The following is a 24,852-nucleotide window of genomic DNA, read 5'->3' as shown; positions in this document are numbered from 1 at the left end:
CGTAGTGTGGGGACTTTGTTTTCCCGCACCTGCGCGTTAGTGTATTGTAAGCAAAAAAAAGCAGGAAATTGACTGTTCCACTACTGTGAAGAGGGGTGCAAGCGAAGCTCGTGATCCGCGGCTCTACTTTATCGCAAAGCTTTGGCTTCACGCTTCCTCACGGCAAAATCTGCACGTCAACGCCGAGCCCTTTTTCAAGCGAGTTCCCGGTGGTGTTCATCAAACGCCGCCTGTTCTTCTGCCAAACGCACGACGCGCAGCTGGCTCTCGCTGCCGTTCCTTCATCGCAGTCTGCTCTTCGGCAGAATAGCAGAAAATGCGACGTGATAAGGCGAGAAAACACTGGATAAACTTAAGTTCAAAGTAGGGTACGGTGCGCTTTTGCCATTTCTTAAGAATAAAACAATGCAAATATATCTAGCGAACAGCTTATGCAGGGCGTGCAGAAGCAGAGGCAGGTTAATTAAAGCGCACTGCTGGGTCTAGGCGACATAACGGAAGCGGTTGCACGTCAAATCAACACTCTGTGCCCGCCGCAATAGCTTTGTGGCTATGGCATTGCTCGAGGTTGCGGTTTTAACCGAGACAGTCGCATTTCGATGGGGGCGAAATAAAAAGAACGCTCGCGCACTTTTATTTAGGGACAAGTTGCCAAAATTAATCCCGAGTGCGCCACTACAGCCTGCCTCATAATCCGATTGTGGTTTCGGCACGTACCAGCCCCATGACCCAATTCAAGTTTAGTGCTTCTGCCACGATGCGATGTGCCATGTAAGGCAATGACAATGCTCAACCCTCTCAAAGGTTATGAAGTATGGCGCACAACAACGCCTCAAGCAAACACCTATCCCCTAATGGTTTTGTGTACTAAACAGGCAAACAGCAGTGGTGCACGCAAGGCAACGTTTAACATCAACTCACCACTCTCGTGTTGGACAATACTTTAAAGAAATTATTTATCGTCAATCAAAGCGAACACCTCAGAAAGCTTCGCTTACATCGATTCCCCCAGTGCGTGGAATCTGCATATATTTTTTTTTTTCGTACGGCAACACCGACGCCGACCCGAGTGAGGCAATAAGTGGACGAACTTTCAATCGAAGAAGCGAAGCTTGAAAACTCGTCCACTTAAACGACCATCGTTAATGCCTTATTCACGGTATAAGGACCAGTCGTTACGTAACCAGACACATTGCGCCTAACTCACTAACGTAAGGACCCCGTTCGGGGCATTACATAAGGGGTGGCTAACATGTATACATAAGAAGAGGCAGGTGTTACAATGAAATACAAGTTTGAACAGTTTCCAAAAATTCTGAATGACATGTGATGGCAGCGGCATTGCAGGACAGGTCGTCCCAATTTCTGGCAGCCCCAGGAAAAAATTAAGCTTGAATTGTGGCAGTTCGTGTTCATGGCTGGTGTGCTGTGGCATGCATGAAGAGGATAGCATCACGCTCCCCTTGTACCGTACTTTTGTTCTGTGCTTCTGTTCTGTGCTTCTGAGTGACGAGGCGAAGGACGTTAGTTTTTTCTATTTGTTTAAATATTTCCTGCAATGATTATATTGTTTCCAGTGCCATAGTCAATCCTTCGTCATTGTTTTACTACAGTTTTACAGGTCTGTGATTGTGTTCGTTCTTCTAACTTTTCTCCCATTCTTCCTACCTTCATTTCTGTGTTTCTCCCCTCTCTTTTTTAACAGTGCTCCTTCATGTGGAAGTTGCCAGCCTGCTTGTGACTTTTCTCTTTTTCAATTTTGTACGTGTCGAAACCTAATAATAATAATAATAATAATAATAATAATAATAATAATAATAATAATAATAATAATAATAATAATAATAATGACGACGATGAAGCTTTAGTCACGTCGAAGCTCGAGTCCGAGTAGGCTCCTTCAGTCTGGGATCCTCACTCATCTACACTTGTAAAGGCTCTAGAAGTCATCCAAAACCGTTAAGTTCAGTTCATTGTTGCTAATTATTTTTGCACCACTAGTATTCAAGAAAAATTTGTCTAGACGTCCATAACCTTTCTATCACAAGAGAGCAGCCCACTCCCATGTATCTCTCACTTATTTATTTATTTATTTATTTATTTATTTATTTATTTATTTATTGGTTCCTCAAGGGCCACGAGGGACATTACATGAGGGGTGGGCGTACATACGGCGCACGCGGTTATCGCGAAACTTCATGGCGTGCTTCAATGGTTCACTTAAAACACTGTGAATCGATTGTAATAGTGGTTCCGGCTGGCAGGTCATTCCAGTCTCGAGCAGTGCGCAGAAAAAACGATTGCTGGAAAGTAGTGGTGCGGGCACGCTCAGGATACACTGCATTGGGATGGGCAGTGCGAGGAATTCGGTGTGCTCCTCTGATGTACTTATTTTCAATGGGCAAAAAATTGAAAACCTTGTGATGCAGGCGAAGCTGTGCGATTCTGCGGCGGGAAACAAGAGTGGAACGGTTAAGCTGGGTTTTCAGGGTGGAGATGCTTGAACCACGAGAATATTCGGAAACTATGAATCTTGTCGCGCGATGTTGAACGAATTCCAGAACATTAATCAGGTTAATTTGGTGAGGATCAAAAATAGCACTGGCGTATTCAAGCTTAGGTCGGATAAACGCTATGTAGGCGAGTAATTTACCAGAAGGAGACATTCAGAGCAAGGTTACGATGGAGTTATCCAAGCACATGGTTAGCGGAATTTGATACGCTATTAACGTGAGTGGACCAAGCTAAATCAGATGAAATATAAACACCAAGGTATTTTAACGAATCAGTATTGTCAATCACCTGGTTGTTAATGGTATAATATAATGGTATAAAATCTTCTTTACGAATTCTAAACTGAAACGCACATTGTTCTCGCCACCTTGTTACCTTTCATCCCGCGTCGATCATAACTTCAATGTTGAAGTGCCATATTGAACTTGTAACACCACTCCTCCCTGTAACGCCGGAATGACATTGGAGTATTGAAATAAATACAGAATTAAATATATATATGAATAATAATAATAATAATAATAATAATAATAATAATAATAATAATAGCCACAACAACAACGATGGCGACGACGACGACGACGACGACGACGATGATGATGATGATGATGATGATGATGATGTCATTTTTTACGTAGTGCGCTTTTATAATTTCGATTGGAACTTCATTCTTCCTCCTTACCTGAATATCTATAGCAAAGAAGAAAGCTTGGCATTCATAGGCCTTGCAGTGCGAAGACCAGTGCGTAGCTTAATTTTTCCCTAACTTTAGAGAGCTTTTATCACCTCACTCTTTCAAGCAACAATTCATATTCAAATATAGGGCTTCCACCAAGTAAATTTCACACCACGCTTGCAGCAAGCGTCTCTTATTACCAGAGATACCTATTCCTACACCCGTGCAAGTTTTTATATTTATCACAGACACGTGGACACAGCTGAGCCATTTCGACGGGGCCAAACAAAAACAAGTGGCGGATATCCTTGTATGCTAACTTTAGGAGGCAGTTCGATGAGGTCACTGTCACAACTATACGGTTATCGAAAGCTCCGGTCAGCCAACACGCTGGTAAACGTCGAAGCGCTAGGGTTCATGTCAGCTGCAAAGCTAAGAACAAAATGCACCTAATCGAGAGTTGAGTTAGGCTCGCGTACTAGGCTGACACACCGTCTTCTCCGCAAGTGCATCGCCCCATGATCGCATCACGACAAGCTTCTTGGCGTTTTGTGTAACCTCATGCACAGCAAAATCAACTTGAGATTGTATAGAATCATGGTGATCGAGCATGTCGCACCACTTACCACCTTGAGTGAAATATATGAGCTCCCCTAAAGACAAAGATGCTGGAAATGGGAACCGATAAACTGGTTAATAATACGCGTTGTTTATTTGAAAGGATAACTTGACACAACGTAGCAAAAATTAGCAAACACACACACATAAATAAAAAACAGCACGTAGGTAGCGAAAAACGACATATGTCCCTGGTTATAATTATGGTGCGACGATAAACCGTAATAGTTTACTTATAAACGTAAACACGTCTACCATGTGCCCGAACACGAAAGGAGTGGTCCAAGTCTGATCTAATCGCACCGCGACTACATGCGGCATAGTTCTTGCCGATGATCAAACACTTGCCGGCGACCGCCACAGCGACTAATGACGGTGATTGCATACCGGGGGCCGCACACGAGGACCCCGGTATAGGACGTAGGACAAGCTGTACTTTCAGGCCCGCGGTGATACGGAGCTTACCATGGAAACGCCAGTTTGCAGCCGTCAGACGGGGCTGTTTCAGGATTCGCCAACGATGCGACAAGAGCCGTGAAACCAACCGTAGATGGAAAGCGCTCGCATTGGTACTCCCGCAGAGTCTAATTAATGATTCACGCGTGCAACGCGTTGTACAGTAGCGATAGCGATGTTTGCTGTGGGGACTTCGTCGCACTAATCCAGGCACGTTTAATTCATGTATGAACCGGCGTAGACGTGGCTCGGCAGCTTGGAAAACGCGCAGGTCAAGTTAGCACTGCTGCGCGTATTTCAGACACGAATAGCGGGCGACTGATACTCTCTTCCCCCCCCCCCCTCCCTGCCGCATCATCACGTCTGTACAATCACTTGCGCCGGCTACGCTATGCGAAGATACTATAGGAACATAACAGGTTTATCCGAGTGCGTAAGCACACTTCTACATGGCTTTGGAGCGCAGCTGCGCGTTTCTTTACACGAGTATCCGTTTCCTGCGGATCCGTCGGCACCTCTTTCATGCTTGCCCCACGTCTCAAGCCTGGCAAGAAACACTGCGTATCAGAACAAGGATGGCCGGATGAAACAAACAGCCACGTATCACGATGTGGCTGCGTAGTAATGCAGCGGGTCGGTTATACCAAAATAATCAAAGCAAGCCGTTGGAAGAGCTCGGCTGTGTATGCAGCACATTGTTCGTAGAGCCGATGAGTGCCCACACAACCCCGTCATACATTATTCACACGGGCGTTGCTCTTACCGCCGGCGCAGCTTGCCACGATGGCGAAGAAAGGCTTGCGTGGACGTTTGTGGTCTCGATGGGTTCCAGGTGGAACAACAGAGGGGATGACCACACACGGGTCCATGTTTGCACAACGCTGGATGCGATGCGAATAGCTTCATCTGAAACAGCTTTTTGTGTTCCGTACATAACCAGCCCAGAATACCAAGAAGAGGGCAGCAGAAAAGTGTGTTTTAGAAAATGCACGGAGCTCTGAAGGAAGCGGAGAAGCCTAAAAATCCAGTAACTCTTTCGGAAGAACGAACGAGTGCTTAAAGGGGCCCTGAACCACTTTTTAAATTATGGGGTTTTACGTACCAAAACCACTTTCTGATTATGAGGCACGCCGTAGTGGAGGACTCCGGAAATTTCGACCACCTGGGGATCTTTACCGTGCACCTAAATGTAAGTACACGGGTGTTTTCGCATTTCGCATCCATCAAAATGTGGCCGCCATGGCCGTGATTCGATTCCGCGACTTCGTGCTCAGCAGCCCAACACCATAGCCACTGAGCAACCACGGCGGATCCTGAACCACTCTTTATCGAAGTCAAGAAATGCATGTGAAGTGAAAGTAGACTATTTCAGGAATATTTTACTGCAAGAGGTGCTTCAGTGGGTTCAGAAGAAGAGGAGTTACTGGCTATCAAAGGACGGGTACGATCCCGTTCGCTGTTCTCCCGTTCCCAGTTCAATGCCTTGCACTGCAAAGGCTGCGGTGGAATGGGGCGTGCTTACAACGCTCCTCCTACTCGACGTCACCATGGCGCGCAGTTAAGACTTTATTTTGGGTGTTAACGTAAACGTCACTACTTACAATTTAGCCACCTACGACGCACCTAACGTAGCCAAACGCGACTATCCTCAGCGAGCCACAGTGAGCTCAGCCAGCGGACTCGTCGCGGCAGCCCGCGGAGGGCCACGGTATCTGCGCTACGCAGCAGACCTGATACATGCAACTGTTGTGCCTCTACGCAGCGTTTACTTTGTGCACGACACGGTTTGAGTGCGCGCACGCGCTCACATACTCCACTCTGGCCGTGCTATATGGCGTAGACCAGCTTTTTCCTGCACCTGCATGGCCGACTGATAGTAGCCATATCCAACTAACGCATTTTGAAGCACGATCAATAGTTTAATACGAAGTCTGCCAAGACGTCTAACGAAGAGCGGCCAGGAGTGAGCGCACGTTCACAAGTGTGCCTGTGGTCTGGACTTAAGTATCGCGTGGTTAGAGGCTAGCTGAATGTTGAAAACTAGTCGAAATCAGCGAGACCCGGCAGCTTCGGCACTAATAAGCAGGACGACAAAAGTTTAATTCCTACGCGGGCGACCGAGGCCGAACATGAGCAGTCAATGGTCGGTTTCTTACGGTAGTATGTATTTCTCATCGAAATTATGAAGCAGAATTTCGCTTACTTCAGTTTTTTTTTACAAAACTGCGTCAATAAATGTGCACAGTAACAGGAGGACGAAGCGCACTTATCCAAACACCTTGACTGATCTCAGCTTTTGGCCAATCGCAGCTGCGTGGGAACCTGCTATATTACGACACGAATCGTCTAGAAAAGAGTAGGGAGCAGGCTTCTGTTGAAAAGAGAGCGCTTGAGGAAAAGGTCACTTTGCGTTCCGCTTGCGAGCTCCACGCGCCGCGCGCGACTACAAATTTAGGCTAAGTTGTTCATAGCAGCATATGCTACCCCTGAACTGTGTTATTTAGCCAAGCCCGAGGGGTGATTCAGTACTTCTCTAATGTAGACACTGAAGCTGTACTTTAGAGCACGCATAGCACGTCTATGAAAATTTTTCAGACCGTACATTTGCTTGGGCGACAGTGCATAAAAATGTATTAGTCCCACGAATTATTACAAGTGCATTAAAATGCATACAGTACAAAAACTGGAGCGGTATTTTTATTTCAGTTCGTACCCTCCCCATCGAAACTATGTCTACGCCGTTTCGCTAAGAAAGGTGAGGTATCGCGCTCTAATACCGGATGTGGCGGATGCGCTTTGACAGGCATGAAATTTAGTACGCCAAGCACCGAGGTATTTCTGCGGATACCGCGCTGTCCTTTGTTGCGCATATGTATCTTTGCGTCGTCAAACGCAATCAATCAATCAATCAATCAATCAATCAATCAATCAATCAATCAATCAATCAATCAATCAATCAATCAATCAATCAATAAAAAGGGGACTGTTGTCTTCACAATAGTTACCGAGGTCAATCTTGATGGTGAAAAAATTCATAGGAATAAAACGAACTAAAATCTCTGGTGTTTATAATTTAGTAGAAATCCCTAGGGCTTCCTTTTTACTGAATTCTAATTCCAATCAGTTGCCTCACCAATGCTGAAGCAAATATAAAGGTGCGGCCTCCACAGCGTTTTGCCCACTGTAACTACACGCAACGTCAGTTTGTATTCAAACACGGTCATGCAACTTCTTGAAGGCCATGTTATATTACTAAAATGAAAGGGATGCTATTAGCTGACAGGCGTGTCATCGATATATTTTGCTAGTATTTATCAGTTCAATTACTCTGCAAGACCAGCCCCATCATTCGAGTGATTTGTGTTGTAGTTCTGCTTGTTCGGTATTTACCTTACGACATTGCATTAGAACTAGAAATAAAGATTTGTCTCTGAATGAGACCGCTTTATCTTTTGTTGTGTTTTTCTTTTCTCTAGGTGTTCTGGGTGAATTTTTTGCAACAGTAGCCTACAAAAATATAAAAGGATGAAATTGCAGCCTATATAGGGAAAGAACCAAAAGCATCTGGCTCGGCTTATCCAATAGAAAGGATGTGACTGATAACGTTTTACTGAGTATCACAAGACGCGCGTTTACTTACAGATTCGGAAGGAAAACGGACTACGCAAGAGCACGAATAGATATATAACGCACGAAAACGTTTATATTGAAGAGGTTGTTTATATTTCTTAGGAACCTGAAAAATATAAAACCACGCACAACAGCAATCCGTTCAAGGCGTCAAAATGCAAGCAACTCCTTCCCATAAACGATATTGTAAAATAAACAGAGAAAAAGAAAATGCCCTCATTTCCCTGCCTATATACAAAATGTTGGCGTTCCGTGATCCAAGTTTCGATGCAGAGCTACAAACTCGTGAGGCTCATTTCTTTTTTTTTTTCCGAGCACCTCGAAGACGAATTCAATCAGAGTGGAGCGCCTGCGGCACGCAGCGCGCGGCGCACCCACGCAAGCCTCGCGCATTTGTTGGCTGGAAATAAGAAACGACGAAAGGAAAGCTGGTGGCGTCATCTCTCGCGTGCCTGAAACAAGGCGTGTAACGCGCGCGCACTGAAACTGGCGGAATCCACGAATGCTACGGGGTACGTGCCCGGCATAGCGAAACAGCGATCGACTTGGGAAGTGCGTGGAGACACGCTCGGCGCCTACCAAGCAAGAAAAAAAATCCCCAACAAAAGCTTTTCTCTTCTACACGTGCGCGAGAAAATACCACAAGGTACTTCATAAGGAAACCGGCGAATAAAGCAACTGCGCTCGTGTGACTACTGTAGAGAGTTTAAGAAAGTCAGATGACACGAACACCCCGAGGGCACACTCTTGCTTGAGAAAGAATTCGGCTAGCTCCGCTTGAAAATTGAACATTATTTTGCAGCCTTTAAAGGCACGCAAAAATACGGTGTCAACTGCATGCCATGTTGAACTAAAAGCGATGCTGCAAGCCTGAGTGCATAGACTGTTCAACTGTAAAGGAAACTTAAGCTGAGGGCAATGACTTGCATGCGCATTTTTACAGCGGATCTCTTATAGACTAGGTTCTGGCGGTTTCTTGGCGTATGCAGTAAAGATGGCGCCCACACCAGAGCTAAAAGAGCTAGAGCATAAAGCGAAAGCGCATCGCCGAGCATGCCCTAGCTGCGTTTAATCGCGAGAAGTATCAAAATATGTTGTCACAAAAAAAAAATATCGTACTAAAAAAAAGTAAAACCGGAATACAAACTACTTAGTATGGATTGCGGTTTGACGTCACGGGCAAACCACGTAACCTTATCTCAGTTCCCTTCCACCCGTGCAATTGACAGGCCGCCTGCGGTGAGGACTGCGGAAGAACAGCGCGCCTACGACGAGCACCATCTTGAAGAGAAGCGGGAATGAGCGTGGCGACGGCGGGCAGCACGTAGTACGGACGAAGATCATGCCGCAAACGTCGCGTATGCAGCCTTAGTTTGATCATCCCTACCGACTCCACTCCCATCGTAATTACAGGTGATTTCAGCATAGACGTGTCTCGGTGAGACGGAAAGCGGTTCGTGGCGTTTCTCTTGGAAAGGTTCAGTAGTCAATGTTACACAAACATCAGTGCGCCCACGGCACGTCATGGGTCGTATATAGACCTTTCCAAGAACCAAGAACCTTTCCAATGTCGCCACAGAGGTACTGGCCGTATATCATAGCCATCATAAAGCGAATCACCTTGATGACCAAATAATAAATCCAGGAAAGCAAACAAAAGAAGGTGAAAATTAAAAAAAACTTTTAGTATGCAAGTTAGTAAAACAATAAAGAAATCTTGAAAGAAATAAATTTATTGTGGTATGAGTCTTTCACTCTCAATCAACATATTTATTATTAACACATTTATCACCACATATACAGCTCCACTGGTCATCCACCTTCACCGAGTGTAATGGCTCTGAATTTTTTCTAGACCAACGGCGCGGTGACTGACGTCGTTATGATTTGGTTACAAACACTTGTGCAGACAACGTGGGGCGAAAAGGATAACGTTATGACGCCTTGGTGCAAAAGCCACATGGTGTTCTGTGATGTACGAGGCGCCGTACGTCGCAGTGCTGCTGCCGTGCCAGTTCTCGCCTATTGTGCACACATGCGCTAATAGACAGCCGTGCCTGAAGATGGTCGCATGCTCAATTACTTGTCGAGCGCCCAGCTTTATCTGCCGGCACACTGCGCAGTTTCGGTCAGGCGCAGCGTGGCAATGTGTACAGGCGGAGGAGCGCAGCATAAGCCCCCGAGAACCTCGACCCGACGTCCAAGGCTCAGTGGGAAGCTCAGTCCATGAGCCAGTCGTAATGCCGGGAAACGCGCAACGCACTCAACTTCGAGCCCTCCTCCATTGGGGTGGTGAAACAAAAGTACTAGGGCACGCCGCACTCCCTAACGTCAGTCCCAGAGAAATGTGAGGTTCTCCTTTGTTCTTTCTGTTCTTGTGCTTTCCACCAGCTTCAAATGACTCCGTTAGACATGTTATATATGTCATTAGTAATGTTTTCATTGTTACTTCACTTCTTCTCGCCTCCTCAAGAGAAACTAGTTTTCAGTAAATTTGTCCAGTAAATGTTAATTGCCCAGTAAATGTTCAGTAACTGATATCCGTATATAACCAAGCTGCAGCGAGAGCTGGACAAATACTTCAATGGAAATTCGAAGTGGAGGCGCGTCTATTACAGTCTGCAAAATTAAGCCATGTAAATGAAAAAAATAAGCAATTGCAGGCGCCCGGTAAAGGTAAAATGCGCATGAGCAGTGGCCACTGGCATGCTTGAAGCCCTGGTCTTTACTTTCTATCGATGTAGTGGCATAAAACGAAGTTCACTATCGCGTTTCCGCTGGATGGCTACGTAGCAGCCGTGACCGTGCATCGTACGTAGGTCAGAAGGAGCGCAGCTAGGTGGGCGTGACGAATTTTGTGTGAATAGAAATTGCTTCAGAATGCGTCTTCCTTATTTAGGGGCTTTAATAATATAGCGGTAAATATTGGACAGTGATTGGAAATCACAAAATAATTTACTGGTGTTTGCACCTTGTGGTTACTGGTGCTTACTTTGCGCTTCGCAGGTTTCAATTTTCTTCTTTTCGAAAGCGTTAAAGGTGCCGAAAATGGACACTACTTCCTAAAGACAAAATACTCGCATAAAACCGATTCCATACCATACACTAAGAAGCACGCACGAGCATTTCGTAAAGCAAGTCTTGTATGTGCACCTAATGCGAGAAGATTAAAATTTATTCCACGATTAACAGGAGCTGGCACCGCGCTCAGTGGCGGGACTACCATATCTGCGAGGCTTAATAAACTGCCGGCAGCTGGGACAATCTCTCTCAAAAAGTCAATATTTCTTACAAACTCACAGGCGGTCACGAGCTTGACGCTCCACTCGCGCACCTGGCGACTTCTATGCTATATGGGGAAACTTGTAGGTTATAAAGATTACCAGGCACGTAAAACTTTCCCCTGGTGCTTTTAAGCCATGAATTCAAAGCCGTTGAGAGGACATTCTGCTCGTACGCCCGTATAATGGGTAACGTACCGCAAGAACAAACAATTGCAGGCCCTTATATAGACGTGTGCTTCCGAAGTTTGAAACATTTGTGTGATATTGCGAACGTTCGAAGCCCAATAGTAGGTTTGAGGCGTGAACAAAAGTCTCGACTACGGGGATAACGCAGCGTGTGGTGTTCGGAACAAACGGGGAAAATGAAAGTAGGCTCGCCCCCTTCAGCTGCAAAAAGAAAAACACACCGTGGAAAGCGAAAGGAGCAAAGGAGGGGCGGCAAGAATACAGCGCGAATGCTGACACCGATAGAGGAAGTTTTGTGCGGGAACGTGCTGCCAGGGTGAGCAGGCGCCGCAAGAGAGAGGTGCGATTTCGTCGTGCTGTTTCGCGCAGCCGATTTCGCGATGCGCCGGCTGGCTGGATGCGAGGGAGCTGTGACTGGCGCACGCAGAGCGCATTCTTCCGTGTGCACAAGGAACGTGGCAACGCGGGAAATTCTCCGGCTGTGGAGAATGTTGGCCATCCTGGCGCAAGAAACGCGGCCACTTTGTTTATTCGCAACACAACGCACAACAACGGAGCACAAGAAGTGAGCACAACCCGCACGTCCTCAGCCGTGTAGTGTAGCCTCGCCTTTGCAAGAAGCTGATATTATCGGAGGAAGTTAGTGAAGGTGGGAATGGTGGACCACGTTTAAAGCAACTTTTCTGTGTTTGAACTTTTATTATTAACATTATTATTTTACTTTGTACTGAGGGTGTTCGCGTTCGTACTTTCATTCTTCTTTTTCAACCTCTCCTTTAAGTGTGACGTCACGCCATCTACCATTTGTTTGCTTTTCATTTTTCCATGTTGATCTATTTTTGTGAGTAGTTGTCAACACTCATTGAACCTTATCCCATATATGTAAGTGCATGGAGTGCTTTCAGTCTCTACAACTGATTCCGTAGCTGAATGTATCTATCTACCTATCTATGTCAGATGAAATTGCATGAACGCATGACGAAGGCCCAAAAATGCAACAATGTGACTTCGTTAAGATGACTTGATGAACGCAAGGTCTATGTTATAAACTCGCGCTACAGCCGTGCATCTAATATCTACGTGTTCATGCGCTTGAAGCGCTTGCCGCTATCTATGCGTAGTGGTTCTGCAGAACCAAGTCAGTTCCCAGACAGCAGGGAAGGTAATTGCATACATATGGGTGCTATACTCTAACAGAGAATGGTTTAAAACTCTTTTTTTTTTCTCTCACCAAATGTGATGGACTCTTAATAGCCGCGGCAATGCCCTGCTTCGAATCCTCGCCGTAGCTCCGCCCAGTTAATGACGTCTATCAGAATATGAATTAATGTTACCAATCGAGAAGAAAGCTAGTGCCGACAACCTAGAACACGTCGTGATGAAGGAGGCTACAATGGTCAAGCTTTTATCCCAAGAAGGGTGGTGCTCAAGCAGGCAATTAGTACATAGTGGCTCGCAATCAAAAGCAAAATATATCATATCAAGGACCATCTGCCATACTCATGCTAAAACAACGGCCAGTCTTCCTGCGAAGGTAGAAAGCCAATTACGCTAGAGCTTGAGATAAAGCAGTACTATCAACAGCAAGAGGTAAGAGCCGACAGCTCATAATGATAGCAAAAAAAAGAATCTCAGTGCCCTTCCACTCCGTGCAGAAGGATGAGCAGAAAAGTTGTGTATGTGGGCCCATAATGGCGAACTGCACCTCCACTGCGGGTTGGCCCGGCAAGCACTACATTCAAGATGGGCGCACGTATGAAGATTGCATAACGCCTGCTTCACCTCCGTCGCGGGTCGGCCCGGCATTGCACTGTCTCTGGAATCGGCCCACTTAAGGGGAGTGTTTTGCTTACGCCACGAAAATTTCCATGGACGGTATAGATATACAGCTTTGCTGTAAAAATCACAGGTCACCTAAGCACTTCTGAGTTGTGAATTGAGTTGTGAATTAGTGGCGTTCACTAATGTGAACGCCACTGAGCGGTCCTTCGAGTAATCAACTCCTCGCGGGCAAGCGAGCGCGTTGAGACGCTTGGCAGGCTGGCTATCTAGGAGGCGCTGGTTTAGCCCAGTAGGTAAGCCACTCGGCTTCTCAGCATGGGGTCGTAGATTCGAGACTCACTACCGCGAACGTTTTTGCTTCAGAATTTATCCTCTTCTTTAATACAAGAGTTTCTTATAGCGATTACCAAGGCGAAGTTGAAACGCAGGCGAGAGCTTGCGTAGGCAATGAACGCGCGGATAACACAGGCCTCCAAGAACGAGGATGACATGGCGTCGCGACTATGCCCATCTCCCCTCGCGCCACAACTGGCGCGCCAGCGCGCCAGCAGGTCCTCTCTTTCATCAGCTCTGCTCCGTCCAGGCGCGCACGTGACGTAGTGTCGCAGTCAATGGGAATTTAAGCGCCGCTTCGCTGCTACAGACGCGAGCTTTTTCGCTCAGGGGCCATTTGATGTTTTCGCATGAATAATGCCGAATTCGGCAAATCTAAGCGGTACGCCCCAATGCGCCGTTTCATCCAATCATTGTCGCCCCAGGGCGCCCTGGCGTGTGGAAGTGCGATTTGCCGAATTCAACATAACTTATTTCTAAACGAGTGTCACCATTTACCCTCAGTCTCTTGGGCCTCATTCAGATAAATGAGGGACAAAGTTAATTTTCATAACCAGAGCGCTTGCACAGAGATGCTTACATAAAACACTCTGCGGTATATATACAACAGCCTTATGAGCATGAGATAAACTCAAAAGGGTGGGTCCACAGCAAAGTTTTGGTTGCAGCAAGATGCTCTTAATTTGTCAAGCTAGTAAGGAAAATGTTTTGAATAAAAGTCGAGTGAACAGTGCATGGTCGACATTGAAGAAAGATAAGGAATTTTTGGGCGCATTAGTGTGCCATGTGGTGTGTTGTTTTAGACTGCAATAGTTTCGAGACCAACCCACACCTTTAGACTGGGCTGTAGTAGGAATAGGGCCATATGTTTTGTTGAATAAAACCATACTTAAGGTTTTGGCTTTAGGTACATGCAGCTTGAACCAAAGCATCTGGGTTTATTTTGTTTTACATCAAAGCTGTATATCCCTAGCCAATTCACCTGTCCGTCCGTCCGTCTGTCGTCTGTACGCCAAAAACTCCTCCGGCGCAACCCCCATGCGCATGTGCGAAAAAAAAAGAGATACACGCGATTGGCTGCGCCAGCAGTGACGTCGTTGCTCTCCGTCGCAAAGGCGCTCGCGCGCCGCAGTTTCTCTCCTGCTCCGAAATGAGTTGGCAACGCGTCATACGTACTTTTGAGGAGCAGGCAGGTTTCGATCAGCAACCCCTCGAGAAAAAGCGGGAACGAGCTCGTCTACGCCGTGCCGATGCTGCAGCCCAGTCACAAGAACAGACTTGTGCAGCCGACCGCAAGCAGCAACTGCATGCCGAGGATCCGGCAGCCTACCAAGGCGTAGTTTAATGAACCGTCAGGATTAAACCAGTGATGCGCAACGGGGCCGCACGTTTCAGCATCGTGGGTTATAAATCTGTACGTAGTGCGCACGCGGTGATTTTTTATCTGTCAAAACAGTGTCGCACACGCTTCTAACACCTTGGTCGCACCCGTCGCTTTTCACTTGTTGATCAGTATATACAAACTAAAGATTACTTAGACATTTGCACGCATTGCGTACAAGCAATCTACAAGCAATCCTTTGGACAAATTTCTGCGGAATAGTCCCCGTGTGATTTGTGACGAGGAACTTAAGTATTTTGTTTTTGCATTAATTACTGCTACGTATACAGATCTACGTTACCTCTCTCTCTCTCTCTCTCTCTCTCTCTATATATATATATATATATATATATATATATATATATATATATATATATATATATATATATATATATATATATATGTCACCACAGCATATCTTTATTCTAAGTGAGCACCACAACTTGCGGCAGGCGAAGCAAATCTATTCGTAGCATCGTTCATGAACATCGCGAAATGGATAATACATCGTAGCTTAAGCTACACAAGACAACATTGCACGTTGAAAGCGCATTTGTCATAAGAAAAAAAAAAGGTCCGAATTCGCCACCATGCCACGATACCAAAATTAAAAGCGACTCGTCTTTTGCCAGTTCAAGGTAGAATGTTTTCTGCGCCATGAACGTGCCTTGTACAATCGCGGAGAAACGTCTGTTATTTGAATAATTTATCAAATCTGCTCTTTCGAGCTGTTTGGTTTAACTTAAAATTAAGTAAACAATGTTCCAGCATTTAAATCGCGGTTCACGGTAAAAGTTTGGTCCATCAACTCCTTCTGGTTAAATTGCATGTAACGTTTCGCCGTAAATTACGCGCAAGGATGGCAGCAGCTGCCACCGCATGGATTGCTAGGGATAAAGTGAACTGAGAGTATTCCTCGTTCCGTGGATTTGCGCGGAGCATCCGTCTTGCGTACGGCAACAAAGCGTAATAGAAGTAGGCAGGAAAGTTGCAGCCATTCGCCTTACTTTTCGACCTACTACCCTGCTCGGCTTCAACAACGCCACCCAGTTTTGCTTCATTCCATTAATTTCCGAAACTTGTACTCTGAAAATTAGTGCACTCTCCGACCGCAGCGACAACTTTTAACTCAACTGAGCCTTAGACGCAAAGCTAGAAGATTGCAGAACAGAGGTCTGTTCCTGACGTGAAGGAGAACAGAAGAAGGTCGTTAAGGAGGTCCTAAAAACGCCTGGCATTATTCTGCAGCTTGAGAAGGGAATAGAGAGGACGAGAGTGTCCCGGAAGGTGCTAGACAGGAGAAATGTAACGAGGCGGGGAGTGTCGTTTGAATGCTCGAAGTGCACTGTGGAGTTCGTGGCAAAACACGCAGCCTACTCCCACGAAGTCGCTGAGGGAATTTGAATACGGAGAAACAATTCCTCATCTCTCAAAATAATACGAACTGCGCAAAATAGCGAAAGTAAGCGGACTGAGGTGAAAGAGACTGCACAGAGGTGAAAAGAATTGGTGCACTCGCCAATGCAAGAAAACATTTTATTGCTTTTCCATGAGATCAACTGCAACAACTCAATAGCAAAACAGAAGGGAATGCATGTTTAGTTGGGGCGTCAGGCGGGAGAGAGTCTGGTATATGAATCGCTTCCTTTCACTACATTTTCGTTCTATGTAGTCTAAGACGCTATGAAGGATGGAATTCATGTGACATAAAACTTAACTTTTTGATTTACATGGATGAACGAAAACAAAAGAAATAGGCGGGGACACAGTGTCACACTGAAGTGCGCAGTCACATTGCGTCGCATCGCGTTTATGGCCTTCAGTTTGTTCAAATTCAAGTCTAACCAACAAAAGGCTAGGGGTTTCAGAAAATGCCATGTGGCACGATTAACCGATGCAATGTAGTGAAGCTTTCCTAGGGACCAATTCCAAATCAGGTTACGTTCTTAGGCACACAAGCGAAGCGTAACTAACGTGTTTACTCAAGCCCTTTTAGCATGACAGCAGTTAATTCAATAAAGTGAAGTTTATAACGGTATAGCCTTTCCCAGACCAAAGTTAAAAGTGGTATAAACACATTATGTACGATAAGGAGAGATAAGAAAAAGCAAGAGAGTAACTACATAAATTGTCCACTTTGCCACCCTAATACGCGCGGTGGGAAGCGAATTTTGAACGAGCAAAGTAAAATTTTGATACGCCCCTGCACTGGACGATGCCAGGAGTCGCTACAGTCGGGAGCGCAAGTCTGTCACCTTCCGGCATTACGGTAGAGCTGGTGTGGCTTTCTGGGCTGATGACCTGTAAGGCAGGGTTTCCTGGTCCTGTGGTTCGATAGAAGCTTGAACGACTAGTCTTCTCAAAGCACGTTGATGACTGATGTCATTCAGCGCATTCTCATGGGTATTATTAGTGGTCACAATTAACTCGTCCAGTGCCAGCGCCATTGCGTGCTCGTGTGGAACTGCGATGTGACGATACATGTCCCTCAGAGTATGTAAACGCACTGAATGTTTTTGTTTGGTTGCCCTTGCATGGCTAAAGGTCAATAAACATATTTTGTCATCGGTTTAACATAACGTTTGCTCGAAACGCCCGTGTTATTTCATGACAAAAGCAAGTGGGCTAGGGAATAAATCTATCCCAGTAGCAACACATTTTCTAGACGCTCATTATTCGCTTTAAAACCTCTTCTGCGTGTATTTTTACTGTTTGTTACAGTTTAAACGTTAAAGAGCAGGTTTAATCAACCTTGAATGTAAGCTAATTCATTATACCAACAGATCCTTCCTGCTCAACGGTGTTTAAAGAAAAATCCGATGCCTAGGCCACAACAATAGCGAACGAAAAACGGTCAGAAGAAAATAAGTTGGCACATAAATGGAATGCATGGTAGGCCCTGCACGTCATTGGTGAGATGCAATTATCTCAAATTGCTATTTATGCGAGCGAATGCGCTTAAACAACTTGCACTTGCAAATCAGCCACCCTTTCTAAAGTGCTTGGCTGCAGTGCGTCATAGAGCGATTTAATCTCGCGCAATTAAACATATTCGTATGGTATTGATTCTTTCCTGCCCGCGGAATGCGTGTAAACCATAACGAGAAGAAATTTAAAAAAATGGTTCCTTTCTGACGGCAAGGTTGATTACATTGTCAGAAGTAATGACCGGGAAATTACAGCTTAGCATCAGCCTAATGTTCCGTTAGCAAATTGTTAGAAGGCCTTCAATGTTTCGCTGTCAGATGTGTCTATTAGCCAAAAGAACTCACGCCACCTTAATAAAGAGACGCAGCGGTGTCGCTGGGGGTTAAAAAGTTATTGGTTATTCTAGTCTTGTTCCTTTATTTTCTACTCACCCAAACTTCCCGACCGAGATCTCGTGGGAAAATGTCTCTTATGCGTGAAATTTTTCCGGGTTGCTGCCACGGTGCAGTCAGTCAGGGCGTAGACGCAATTTCCCAGCTGAATCGCATGCTATAGTAAGCTCCTGCTGAATGATGCTGATAAAGAGGTCTGAAAATAAGATTAATGGCCAGACGAAAGAAATGGTTTGATGCATTCTTCTATACACAATGGGTATTACGCGCTCCAGTGGGGTTGGTTACGTTTGCAACGCTCTAGTTCTTCGCGAAAGTGAAAATGAACCACAAGGCAAGGACGTCATAATGTAAATGTGTTTCATTATGAGTTTATTTCAATCTCCTGACGTCAAATCTACGTAGCCGCTGATGCAAGAACGTGTGGTGACTCACGAGGTTGTTTCAACAGCCCGATCAAATGCTCTCCTCGTTTATTGGAAGTGACGTTTGCTTGTTTTCAAAGCTAATAGTACTGCCTACCATGACAGATTTGTCTTATTTAATTAGCTGACGAGGGGCGATTAGCATGCCGCAGAGAAGAGGGCTACGGTGGAGCCAAGCTAGCATAGTGAATGTAGATAACTGGTTGAGGGAGTATAGTGCCCGCATCTCTGATTAGTCCGCTTCTCATTCCTTATTAGCTGGTGGTGGCTCGTCGACGATTGTGGCGGCGTACAATCGAAGATGCCTCGCCAACTAGCCCAAGCAACCAGTTTGCTTAGTTTTGTCCTGTGCAACGAGATTACTTCTCCCCGGAAGCTCCGAGAAGTCAGCGCTAGAATGATCGTTTGTTAGCCGTCACCTATTCCTTTCGGAACGCACACCCTTCCTCCCCACTTCCTGGCTATTCTAGAAAAAAAAAAGTTCAGTTCTCTTTCGCGTAATAATCCATCTTTAGTGCGTTCACGCCACTTAGAAGTCGTGAATTTTCGCGTTTTTATGACGCCGCGTGACAGACAGGCGAAGTATGAGTGGCCCGAAAACATTTTAAAAAATTACGGCAGGTTAAGGTTGAGAAAGGCGGAGCATCGAAAAGAAACATTTTTTTTTCTTTTTGCCTAATCATGCATAAACTGTGTACATGTAATCTTCATATCAGAAGTTCTGTCGGTTTTCGTGACGCCTGGCGACACTGGCAATGTATGCGGTGCTTAAAAAATTGGCAACCAATTGCAGAAGGATAACTAAGGCAATGTGACAGAAACAGATTGGAATAGCTTTACGTTATGAGCTCCAGGTCGATGAGTCATGCGAAGTAACAACTATCCCGCAGTTATGCCTATATTAGGTGCGATTTCATATAATAAGACGATTGAACACTTTCTCTCTCTTTCCAGGGAAAAGTACGTCTTTAGATGAAGCATCAATTATGTAGCCATTTAGCTCTTTAAAGTTACCCGCCGTGGTTGCTTAGTGGCTATGGTTCGGGCTGAAGAGCACGAGGTTGCGGGATTGAATCCCGGCCACGGCGACCGCATTTAGATGGGGGCGAAGTGCGAAAACACACATGTGCTTAGATTTAGGTGCACGTTAAAGATCCCCAGGTGGTCGAAATTGCCGTAATCACCCACTAAGGCGTTCATAATAATCAGAAAGCGGTTTGGCACGTAAAACCGCTTAATAACAATAAAGTTCACGGAGAATGCTCTACGCGCAAGTAACTATTTTTGACATTGAAGCATAAGAGTGTGCTAGAAAGCAGCAGAAGCACGGAGTGGACAAAACTTATTTGCATTTCTCTCCACGTGCGGGCTCTCGCCCTCGAAGAAACGCAAACATCTTCAGCTGGCATGCTCCACACTGCCTCCTCGCAGCGGCCGCCAGAGGGCGCCACCCAGCCGGGTCAGAATATGAGGCATTTTGCCTCGCGTGACATCGACCGCCCCTTTGCTCTTGTTGCCGCCTCGCGTTACTTCTTCAAGCGCGCGCTCACGTTGCAAAAGGAAACGCCAAAGAGCGAACGGAAAACACAATACGCGCGAGGCACTTATTTGCTAGGCTGCCAGCTGGAAATGTAGCGGCGTCAGGAGCCGCGTTGATGCGTCTCCGCTCTTCGTTCTGCACGCGGGTGCTCATCCTTCGCATCTCCAGCGCTGCTGTGGCGCGAAACCGCCGAGGCAGAGGCGTGTGGAGGGCCATTACGAGCACTCGCCTGCAGCAACTTGACGGCGCAGCTAACATTGCTGGACAATCCTTCAAAGGAACTTCGATGTACTCTTTCGCGATCATAAAATTTTACAGCGAGAGAAGTGAAAGGTTCGCAATTGGATTTGCTTTGTATGTCCCGTCCCGTACGTCCATACTTCCGCCAATTGGGTTACGCTGACGAGAACAGTCGATAGCCATAGTCGCCATAAGCTGTCTACGAATACTCGCCGTAGACGTCTCAATAGACAGGTATGCGGACAGCAGCCATCCCAAGTCCCGTTCCAGTTGTGACAAATCAGGCAAAAAAAAAAAGTAGAGCTTCACAAAGATAGCATCGAAGTCAAAAACGATGCCCACTGATAGGCTGTTTAAAAAGACAGCGTGCACGGAGCAGTATGCTTCGAAACTCGACGTGAGGGTCGTCTACGCAGAAGAAAACGTAGTCGCGCTTTCATATGCGTTTAATGTAGGCTACGCCGTGTTTCTCGAAGGTCTGCAGTCTCAAAGTGTTAAAATACAGCTATATATATATGTGCTTTTTAATGGTCTTTTCTCGTCGACGCGAGTTGGCATCGAGTCGCAAGGACGTCAACGTTGGATATCGGATATCTTGTCGGGGTTGGAAGTTTACCAACGACCGGTAGGCCGGTTGCCTTTGGGAGCCCACGGCAAAACGACAAATGAGCCAGTGCACGGTGACATGGGTTGGGCCCCCTATGAAGTAAGAGAAGCGCCGAGTAAAATTAGTTATGAAAAAGGAGTCAGGAATATAGACGAAAGTAAATAGGAGGATGAACTGCACAAGTATCTCTACCTGAAAAACGTGTACACAGAATGGAAGAAGAGGTCAAGAAAGTTGGCAACCAAGTAAAGGGAGATTGAAAGCGTAAATAGACAAAGAGAAGTAATCGCAAAGAAAGAGAGAGAAACAGAGACCGTGAATTGGATGCAAAGAACGGAAGCAAAAATGACCATAGAGATTTAGAAGAATGGGAAGGACGAAATTAGAAGGAAAAATCTGTACGGTAAAACAAAGAGCTATTTGCGGATCGAGCCATTCCTTATTTGAGGCTCGAACTGGTTGCCTAAAGACAAAAACATACTTGAGCAAATATTCACAAGTTGAGGCATGTGTCTCCTGCAAGAAAAATCCGAAGGACACTCAGCACATCCTGATGGAATGCGAGGGTACTCACTCAGTGAGAACCGTAGTTAACCTACGCCTCCCGGAAGCGCTTGGATTTCCACTGAACAGAAGCATCAACCGGTCAACAGTCGAGACAAGCAAGGGAAGTTTCGAGTATGGGTGGAAAAAAAGCAGGGAATAGCGTACGATCGGATTTGTTATAGGTATAGGTAGCGGTGCACGATAGATAGAGGGGTCATGAACAAGAGAAAACATATTAAGATGCACACAAAAATGCTAGAATGAAAAGCATGCCAAGCATACCTGATTAGCCCAAGCAGGCTAGGTGACTATTTGTCACTGCCGCGTTGCAGTGTGAATGCGAATAAGTAATAATAATAATAATAATAATAATAATAATAATAATAATAATAATAATAATAATAATAATAATAATAATAATAATAATAATAATAATAATAATAATAATAATCCTCATCGTTGTCATCGTCGTCGTCAATCTAGATTAGTACCATTACTTGGGCTCAAAGCTCTCCTCATAACAATCAGCGCATACTCTTTTCAATGCTGGCTAGAATTGGAACACGCCGATAAAGTTGTCATTACTGTGTCATTGTTGGTTCCCCTTCTCACGACTCTGACCATTATCTGTCATTGATTATGTCCTGTTGTGTCGGGTCACAATAAAACAATTGCTTCCATTGGCCGTGTGCCGTGTACATGACAGAAGAACGCATTCTGGAACTGTGGAACAAGCTAAGGCCATCGAACATGGACATAAATTGGCAGCGCGGCTGCGCAAACGAGTAGCTCGGAGAGCGTTGCCAATTCTGGCTGGGGATGTCATTCAGCGCGCTTCGTAAAGTGACTGCGGGAGAAAACAAGCAGCGAGAAACTGGGCACTAGTAACGGCGATTGCTGAAGGCAACTCCTTACAATCGTTTAATTTAACTCCTTACAAAGTGAAATTTGTACTGTAGGGCTGATATTTATGACTCAAAAATATGTACACAAATAAGATTCTTTCATGTACAGATTCTTTTTGCCACCTGGTGATGAAACAGTTCTCGCGCGCTGCGTTCAAAGAAACCACTCTTAACGTTTCTGAGAACTACGGGCCTTAATGTGTCTTTATGAATTGTTTGAGTTCTCTGGGGAGTCTCTACTCTGGGCAAAACAGCGCAACGATTTAAGGCGAATAGGCGATGGACAACCACACACAAAAAAAGTATTTTTGTTAATCCTACCTCGGGACAGGAAACTTAGCCTTCCTTTCTGTAACACTGGGCTCCGCTTCGTTCGGAACGCAAGAATATCTTATTCCTTATAGAAAGAACGGTGCGTGAACGAAACCCGTATATCTTTATGTTACAGTAGGAAAAATTCTCGTCCACTCGACAGTATAGACCGTTTCAGCGAGAACGCCATTGGAGTCGCCACAATGTCTCCTGGGCTGTGGCAATTGCGCGTAAACTCCAGCACAAAAGCATACGAGACGCTGCCGCACGCGCTGTTTTCTTCCATACTTCCGCGGCAAAGTCCACAGAGGAGGTCCTCGAGTGAAGCTGCAAGAGTAACCCACACAAATTTTTATGAAAGAAACCTATAAGAACGATTTCTTATGTAGGTTACTGCTACTATCGGGTGGAGGGTAATTTGTTCTCTCATGAAAGCTCAAGTTATGTGCTGGTGGTCCTGCTTATGCCTGTTCTAGATTTCATATCTCACCATAGACAAGAAGTAGCAGTGTCATCTTATCGTATCAATACGTAAAGCGAACCTTTATTCCAAGAACCTGTATCGACTGGCACCACATTTCAGGCACCGTTGCAGCCATTCAAGTCACGTCTAACTGAAAGGCGGTTGCAGTGAATGTTCTTTGGGTTGTGTATATTGAACTCTATTGTTTGTTGTATTATCGTTTCTTCGTGCACACCCTGTCACCAATGCACCCCTATATAGTTATGTATAATGGTGTACCGTTTATTCTTCCTTGTGTTTTATGTTTCCTACTCTTACAAAAATAATTTACGATCTCCTTTCCTTAATGCCAGCAAGGGCGCGAGAGTATGTTAAATATAAATAAATAAATAAACTATTGAGCTGCTATTTTTTTGCAAGTGCATCAGTCGAGTACACCTACTTGGACTTGTTCTTGTCATTTTGAATAAATTATCTTAATATGCCGCAGGTTATTACCGATGGTATTGGAACACAGAAGTTAATATAATCAATTTGCTATATTATTGGCAATATAGGAAAAGAAAAATACGTAAAAGTAATCGTTCAAGGAAAAGTGAAGAATGCACAGAGTGTTTGTGAATGCACGGAATGAACTTCCGAATATGCTTTCATCTGATGAATGGAGGTAAACTTCGGACAAGCAGTCCCCTCCCTGCCTCCCGCTTCTTTAAATATGCTTTTTTTTTCAAATCTCTTTCTCGTTTCCGTGCAGAGAGTCTGCAGAACGCTTAAGTTCTTCCTCATGCAGAACTTTCACTTGGGAATCGGAGGCGGTGTTCTCGATGTCCAGTACATCGAGAACGCCGCCTAAATGCCGTCAGCAAGACCAATCACTCGGACAACGGCAGCCAGTGTGGCTCTTAGCATTAGAAATACGGTATAAGGCAGCTCTGCATGTAAATAATAATGCAGGTAATGCTGCTCACGCATGTTTCCACCATGCTAATGGTTGCGCTTAGGTTATCTTTCGTGCGTGTGTTTTTTTTTCTTCTTGCTTTTCCATGCCTCCCATGCTTTGCTGTAAACATATAAATCAAAGAGGTGGTGTTGCTTCCCACGAAGTCGGCGTTTCTTAAGACGAATGCCACTGCCTTGCCCCGTTATGGTTTCATCTCAGGTCGGTGACACATCCATTTTTCTTCCTTTTCAGAAACAAGCGAGGGCGCTTCCATCTAGGATATATACACAAGACAAAAAAAGGCCGAAAAAGAACGCACCGTCAACACGAACGGTACCAGCTACACAAATGCACAGGCACACGCTTCACGCTTGCGCACGCCGAGAGACGTGTACAAAAAGGCGCAAATTTGCGCAAAGGCACACACGTTAGTATATCTGCGTGCGCACACGTACGCGCACACAAATAAAGAAAACATGCCGATTTAAAAACTGAGATATGAATAATGAAAACTAGACCATAGCAATGCATGGAAACTGAGACGGAATGTACGCACATACAAGAGCTATCGACATGTGCGCCACGGGTCATCATTTCCGGAAGGTGAACGCTCTCTTGGAAGTTGCCTAGAAGCCAAGCCGTTCGCGATTGAAAATGGCGCTGCCCATATATTGTTCAACATCGTGGCACGGAA

The 24,852-nt window shown here is 45.4% G+C and overlaps 1 protein-coding gene across 10 annotated transcripts in view; it reads right to left on the bottom strand.

The window, feature by feature from the left end:
• LOC135899974 (irregular chiasm C-roughest protein-like) overlaps nt 1-24,852 on the bottom strand; it is an 872,345-nt gene that overhangs the window by 68,267 nt on the left and 779,226 nt on the right. The window contains exon 1 of one of the 10 annotated variants that reach the window (XM_065429393.1): nt 2,890-2,911. The exons of the other annotated variants lie outside the window; for them this stretch is intronic. Coding sequence (XP_065285465.1) covers nt 2,890-2,896 — 7 coding nt within the window. The 5' untranslated portion in view covers nt 2,897-2,911. Of the gene's footprint in view, nt 1-2,889; nt 2,912-24,852 lie in introns of those variants that run through there. 10 annotated transcript variants of the gene reach the window in all.

The sequence above is a fragment of the Dermacentor albipictus genome, chromosome 4 (assembly GCF_038994185.2).
Source record: "Dermacentor albipictus isolate Rhodes 1998 colony chromosome 4, USDA_Dalb.pri_finalv2, whole genome shotgun sequence".
NCBI classification, from domain to species: domain Eukaryota; kingdom Metazoa; phylum Arthropoda; class Arachnida; order Ixodida; family Ixodidae; genus Dermacentor; species Dermacentor albipictus.
Note: the sequence above shows the minus strand (reverse complement) of the source record. Positions and strands in the feature narration are given on the sequence as shown.